Below are 6,962 nucleotides of genomic sequence, written 5' to 3' on the forward strand. Positions count from 1 at the left end.
TGGAGTCAGGAAGGACTGTCATTATCCTCCATCAAGCTGCACTTGGCAGCCATCTCAGCCTTTCACCCTGGTCCTGGGGTGTCATCATTTTTCTCAGACTCAGTGGTTAAAAGATTTGTGAAAGGCCCGAAGAGGGTCAAACTGCAGATGCAGGCCCCTTTACCTGTGTGGGATCATAATCGGGTATTGTCAAAACTTACGGGGGGGTGGGGGTGGGCCTTCAAACCCCTCACGTCTTGTTCCCTGATGTTTCTAAGTTACAAACCAGCATTCTTGGTGGCCATTACCTCAGCCAGGAGGATATCTGAGTTGAGGGCACTGACAGGGGACCCACTTTATATGATGTTCCACAAGGACAAGGTCAGACTGAGACCCCATCTGTCATTCTTACTGAAGGTGGTGTCCTCTTTTCATGACGACCAAGATATGTCTCTACTGTTTGTTTTTTTTTTAACCAAAACCTCGTGCCTCTCCTAGGGAATGGAGTTTACATAGCATAGCTGTTCAAACAGCTTTAGCCTTCTACTTGGACAGGACCAAACTGTTTAGGAAGTCACAGCAGCTGTTCATGGCAGTGGCAAATAGAATGAAGGGTCCCCCAGTCTCCCCCCAGCCCCCCAGCAGATCTCCTCATGGATAGTAGTGACCTGCATTAAGAAATGTTGCAAATTGGTGGGGGTTCCCCCTCCACCGATTAGGGTTCCCTCTACCACAGCACATGCACCTTCTGTGGCATATTTAGCTCATGTGCCTATCCAGGACACCTGCAGGCAGACACCTGGTCCTCCATTCATATATTTATGGCCCATTGCACACTGATGCAGCATGCACAGGAAGCTGCTGCGGTGGGCAGGGTTCTCTTACATTCCTTCCAGGGTTCCGACCCCACCTTCTAGGCATTAGCCTGTATTCACCCAACTTGGAATGCATGTGAGCAATCACTTGACGAAGAAAAGACAGTTACCCGTTTCGTAACTGGTGTTTTTTGAGATGTGTTGCTCAAGTTCATTCCAAAACCCTCCCCTCTGTCGGAGTAGCTGTCAAGAAGGAACTGAGCGGAGGGCGGGTCAGATGGTGCATATATTGGTCACTATATTGGCACCATTCCAGTGGGCGCCACTCCAACCCGGTGCTGCTGGCTAGGGGAAGAAACTTTCTGGCAACTGGGCATGTGCCAGCACACACCCAGTTTGGAGTGGACATGAGCAGTGCATCTTAAAGAACACCAGTTATGAAAAAAGTAAGTGTCTTTTTCCTCCATTGAAGAGCACTGGGTGGCTATTGCTGCCTTTCCTCCTGGTCCAGGCCTTTTGTTGGTGTTCTTGGACCCTGTGGTCAAGAGATTTATGAAAGGCTTGGAGGGAGTTAGACCACTTGTATGGGACCTCTTACCTTCCTGTGACCTCAGTTTCGTTTTTGCCAAGCCTTTTTGGTGGCCATCACATTGGCCAGAATGGTGTCTGAGCTGAGGGCTCTTACCCACGCTATTCAGTTTTCCACAAGGACGAGGTTAGACTGAGAACCCATCTGGCCTTCCAGCCAAATGTGGGCTCCTCTTTCCATGTCAACCAGGATATTTCATTACCAGTGTTTTACTCTAAACCTCATGCTACCCCAAAGGAGTAGAGTTTACATACCCTAGATGTCTGCAGAACGTTGGCACTTAACATTTCAGAGCTATACACTCAAATCACATTTTCTATGTACTATGTTGCCTTGTCACTCTGCATGGTACAGCTTGAACTTCTCTAATCTGGCATTCTCTCGTCTGGCAAACTCTGTGGTCCGGCATGATTTTATTTAGCTGGATGACCACTTATCATGGGTGGGGCCAAGTTTCCCGTGGTCCCATAAAGTTGGTTTACAGCCACTGGTCCTGGCTTTGTGTTCTGTGCTGTTATTTAGCTCTAATTTACCCCTAAATGTCTTCTAAGAGCCCACTAAGCAGTGGAAGTGTTGGTAGTATGCTAGAAAACACTGGCCTCCCATCAGCCAGAAAATTTTCTTGTCTGGCTGGCACCATTCAGGTCCCAAGGTTGCCACACGAGGGAGGTTCAACCCATAATACAGTTACAGTTTGTAGGATCTTACATCTATAACATTCCTTATGAACAAAGTAATTGCTCAGTATATAGTTATGGCAAATATATAGAAACACTTTAAATATTGTTTTTTGTGTGTGTCAAAGAATATTGGCATTACACTATTCTGCAACTCTTTAGAAGAACACCAAAAATTGCTAGCAGTTAGCAATTTGGGCCGTGTCTACACGTGCCCCAAACTTCAAAATGGCCATGCAAATGGCCATTTCGAAGTTTGGGGCACGTGTAGACATAGCCTTGATGTGCACAAATTATAAACCTGCAAGGATCCATTTTGACAGGAAGAATTTCTGCCACTGAATGGGCCTCAGCTGTGGAATCTGTTTTACATCTGGATCTCCCATGGAGGACTCTGCGTTCTCGATTGGTGCAGCTTGCTCCAGATGGAAGTGTCGAGTATCTTTCATGTTTTAGTGATCTGGAAATAGAGCCACCAATAAAAGAGGTGAGGGGGAAAGACTTTTATCTGAATTGTACAGGAACATTTTCTTGGGGTCTTGGATACTTCGGGCCATATTTTAAAAATTGTTTGTCACTCACAATTGAAGCCAGATTTTCAAATTGCTCAGTTTCCACATAGGAAGCCAAATAAAAGGGTCATATTTTCAAAAAGTGCAAAGTAAGACGTGAGCTCTTCTAGCATCTTTCTCTTCATTAAAGTGAGTTAAGGGTTTGTTTACACTGTAAGCGAAGGTCTGATTCTAGTAAGGGCAGGCATACCTTTCATCTAGCTAGCATGAATAACCAAACAGTGAAACACAGTGGCATGGGCTTGTACTTGGTAGCCACCTAATGCCACTGGGAGCCCTGTTTAGGTTGGCCATGCTATCTAAACTACCACGGGTATGCCTGCTTGTGCTGCAGTCGTGCTTTCACTTGCAGTGTGAATTCACCCACACAGGAGCTCTTGTGTGCTGAGCTCTTTTGGAAGTCTGACCTGTAGCTGCAGTTTCCACTTCCATCCAGTGTAAGAAGAGCAAGGTCCCTTTCCATATGCACCTTCAAGTTTTGTGTGTTTTAGTGCATAACCTGCAGCACCTTAACAGGTTGTCTGCGCTTACATTAACAATCACTGAGCAGAGATGTAAAAGGCTCCTTATCCCAGTGACAGCTCTTCTTAGCCCTCTCGTGCTCGTGACAAGGAATCTGGTAACTGAAAAACTGACTGATGTTGTCCACTGCTGATTGTTCAGGGCCAGGGGAGAAATCATCTCTTTCAAGCTGTGCTAAAGGAATCTTTTTATTATTTGACAATGTGGGCGTTGTGTATTTGTTTTGTTTTTTAGATTTGCACAATGTTTATCCTGTTTGTTAGTCTAAACCAAGTTGAGATTTAGATATGATTGATATGAAATGGTATTTAATTTTGAAATCTTCATAGGTTCAGCCAGCTTTGGTGGAAACCCTGTACAGATACAGAACTGATCTGGAGGTCATCTTTAACATCATTGACAAAGATCATTCAGGTATATTAGGGACATTTCTGCTTACTACTGCAGGTCTGTGAAGCATGTATTTCTTGTTCTTTAAATTTAAAACTGTTTTAACTTGACTCATGTCATCTGAGGTTTCCTTCTTGATACAAGAACTGGAAATGAGTGTCTTCCAGTTCAATGAAGGCTAAATTAACTCTTTTGGTTCAGTCCTGTGTAAGGCCTGATGTGCAGCTGTGGAAGAATTTCCTATTTGCCTTCATCCTTGGTGATGGCTTTACCATCTTTTAGTCATCTATTGCCATATCCCCGCCTCCCCTTTGTTAGTTCTGATGTAGCAGCGATTGATTGTGTATCGGGTGATAGGTGGCAGATAGCTCTTTTGTGGGGCGACAGGTGAATTGAGTAGCGCGTTTCTTCTCCCTTCTGCCTCTTGCTTTAGGTCTGATCTCCACTGAGGAGTTTCGTCAGATTTGGAAGCTCTTCAATTCTCATCTAAAAATAGACGTAGATGATAAATCTATTGACAGACTAGCTCACAGCATTGACTTCAACAAAGATGGGAGCATTGACTTCAATGAATTTTTAGAGGCCTTTCATGTGGTTAATAAACTTGACAACAAGCAGAGCCAGTGAAGAAGTAGAATTCATTTCAAAGTTTCCTGTCAAGAGCTTGCCAGGGTGCCAGAGAATTATGCTGCACTACGAACCCTACTATCTGCCTAAGAAAGGAAGGACTCTGCTTGTTCTCATGAAGCAGCACAGCAAACATATGAGGTGAAGAACCAGAAGCCTTCTGCTGGCTGGGGAAGTTGTGGCTCAGCCAGTTGTAAACTGTGGACAGCTGCTAAACTGGAGAATATTACTGATGAAAAAGAAGAGGTTGAACACTAATTGCCTTCTTATAGGGGCTGACTTGATTTACCTGAGGGCAGAGCTGGGCACTGCCATGTTAGCAAATTGTTTGATTCCATTACTTGTTACTCTGTAGCCTGGTCATTGGGAATGTGATCACAGCCAATATAGCACATTTAGGTTGTGGGAGGTTAAGATGAACTTCTTGGTGCGGCTCAACAGCAGTGCTCAAAGATGAGAATTAATTTACTCTGAAGGAAAGACTTTCTGATCCACCTTCATTGATAAGATGGTGCTTCCACTGAGGGATATTATATGTGGAAGTACAGGGATCCTAGAGAACAGCTATCCTGGCTTTGAAAACGGAAAGGAGAAACACTCCTTTACAGAGACTGAGTCTACATTTAAACTAGTATTTTGCATGCTGCTGATAAATTAATAATTTCAGCTCACTACTACCTCTTCTACTATTGTTTATATATTTTGCCTATTTAAAGACAAAAGGTATTGGCTCCTGTTATTGCTACCACCATGCACACGAGTAGTTAATAAGCAATCCTTTGAAAAGCCTGCCCTTATGGTATTTTTTTTTTCTGAATAGAGCTCATTATGATGAATGTGGCGATCCATTAAGCTTGAACTCAAAGTACCTGTCTTCAATTGGCATAAATGGTCATTAATGGAACAAAAAAATCTTTGCTTTCAAGCAATTAAAAATGTAGTATGTTGTCTGGTTTTGGTATTGTGTGGATCACAACGTAGAATGTTGGTTCCAGCCATTAAAAAAAAAAAACTTTTTTTTAAGGTGGAATTGACTAAGAAAGTGATGGTAATAGGGACGTTTCATGGCACGAAGCCTAAGATGCTTTAACATATCAAAGAAAAAAAAATCTTGGATTTGACCATCATATGGACCGGGTTCATGCAACATAATTTTACAAAGGGTTCAGATTTCAAGAAAGCAATGTGTGCAATATTAAGGCACTCACGGGGCTTGGGACAATGGGAGGAAACATTTATATTCATAGTTAAACAATACTGGACTGTTTTGTGCTGTTATTAAATTGCAACAAATGACATTTCCTCCAAAAGCGAACAGAATAATAGATGGCCAGTGCCCCTAGAGCTAGAAGGGACTGCTCTGTGACTATGTCGCTACACTATGGTCCCCACACACACACACACATATGTATGGCCCACAGTACTGTCAACGGGGGCAGGTGCTGAGTGTTGCCTGCAGGCGTGCTGGGTGTGCACTCCTTGGTGGTGTGTTGGGCTGGGCCATTGCCCATGTGGCTGGCTCACTCTCAGCCACAGCAGGGGCAGGCAGCCCCCCCCCAATGCCCCAGGGTGTGTGACCCATGGGGTGCTGACCAGATGGTCCCCCAAAGAGGGCTGGAGATGCCCTGGACATTGCTATGCTCGAGATGCCTGACTCCAGGGCTATTACCAGAGTCTCCTGGCTGGACTTTGGGTCAGACTCTTCCTCCACCAGCAGCTCCAGCGGGGAAGCAGGGGCAACTGCTCCGCCTCTGGCTCTGGCTCAGGCTGTGTTGAGGGGACCTCCTCAGCTGTGTCCACTGTCTGTCAGCTGGGGCAATCTCCTCATGCCCCCCAGGAGCTGATGAAGTTCATTATAGAAGGGGCAGGTGGCTGTCCCTGTCCCTGGCTTCCACTATGTGTCCCAGGCCCACACGTAGCCCTGGTGGCGCTCCTTTGCTTTGGCCCACACCTGCTCCAGAGTGTGGATGGGGTGTCTGTGCTCCCCCCCCAGGGCTGTGGTGAGGGAAGTGTACCCTAAAGCTTGGCCGTGGGGATCCAGCAGATCCTGGAACTCAGGGCCAGGCCAGGAGGGGGTCCACTTCTTCACCTGGGGTGGGTCCTGAGACCCATCAGGGAGGTCCTACAAGGGTCCAGGAGAGTCTCTGGTGGCCTCAGACATGCTTGCAGTGGCTGGGAGTTGCTTGGAGGGCATGCAGCAGGCAGCATGATAGGTGTGCCGCTAGCTCGCTCTCACCTTCCTGCCACAGGGTTTCCGGGGCTCCCTGCAGCTTTAACAGCAGCTGGAGGCAGACAGCTCTGTTGTCCTTCCCCCCCCGCACTCCCCGCAGAGCAAGTACAGTTGTTTTTTTTGGTCAACACAATCTGTCCACAGAAGTGTTATGTAGACATAGGCAGTGATATTAGAACAGACCAGATGGCGCATTTGTGTATGGAGAGAACTAAACTGAGCAGGCAGAAAAATTCTTGCAAAAGGCAAAATCAAATAATGTGATACAAAGGGGATAAGCAGCACAATAAATGCCTGCACGTAAGTCTAACGAAGTCTTACCTTAGCAACAAAATGTCCTGGTCATTTGTGCCTAAGACCCGTCCCACTGACGTCTTGGGATTTTTTTCCACTTACTTCAGTGGGAGCAGGATCAGTCTCAGAAGCCCTTATAAATGCTGCATGCAGAGGTAACCTATAAAAGCACGACACATGTCCCAGGTTTGAAGGCAGTGAACTCATGTGTTTACTTGAGCCATTCCAATTATTTTAGCTGCACATGGAGCATAAGGAAGGTACCAC

General features: G+C 45.8%; 1 protein-coding gene across 1 annotated transcript in view; it reads left to right on the plus strand.

Moving 5' to 3' along the window:
• Positions 1-4,171, plus strand: part of PPEF1 (protein phosphatase with EF-hand domain 1) — a 69,066-nt gene extending 64,895 nt beyond the window's left edge. The window contains exons 14-16 of the mRNA XM_074987804.1: positions 2,384-2,547; positions 3,484-3,568; positions 3,978-4,171. Coding sequence (XP_074843905.1) covers positions 2,384-2,547; positions 3,484-3,568; positions 3,978-4,171 — 443 coding nt within the window. The remainder of the gene's footprint in view (positions 1-2,383; positions 2,548-3,483; positions 3,569-3,977) is intronic.
• Positions 4,172-6,962: the final 2,791 nt, after the last annotated feature.

Source organism: Carettochelys insculpta, chromosome 1, assembly GCF_033958435.1.
Source record: "Carettochelys insculpta isolate YL-2023 chromosome 1, ASM3395843v1, whole genome shotgun sequence".
NCBI classification, from domain to species: domain Eukaryota; kingdom Metazoa; phylum Chordata; order Testudines; family Carettochelyidae; genus Carettochelys; species Carettochelys insculpta.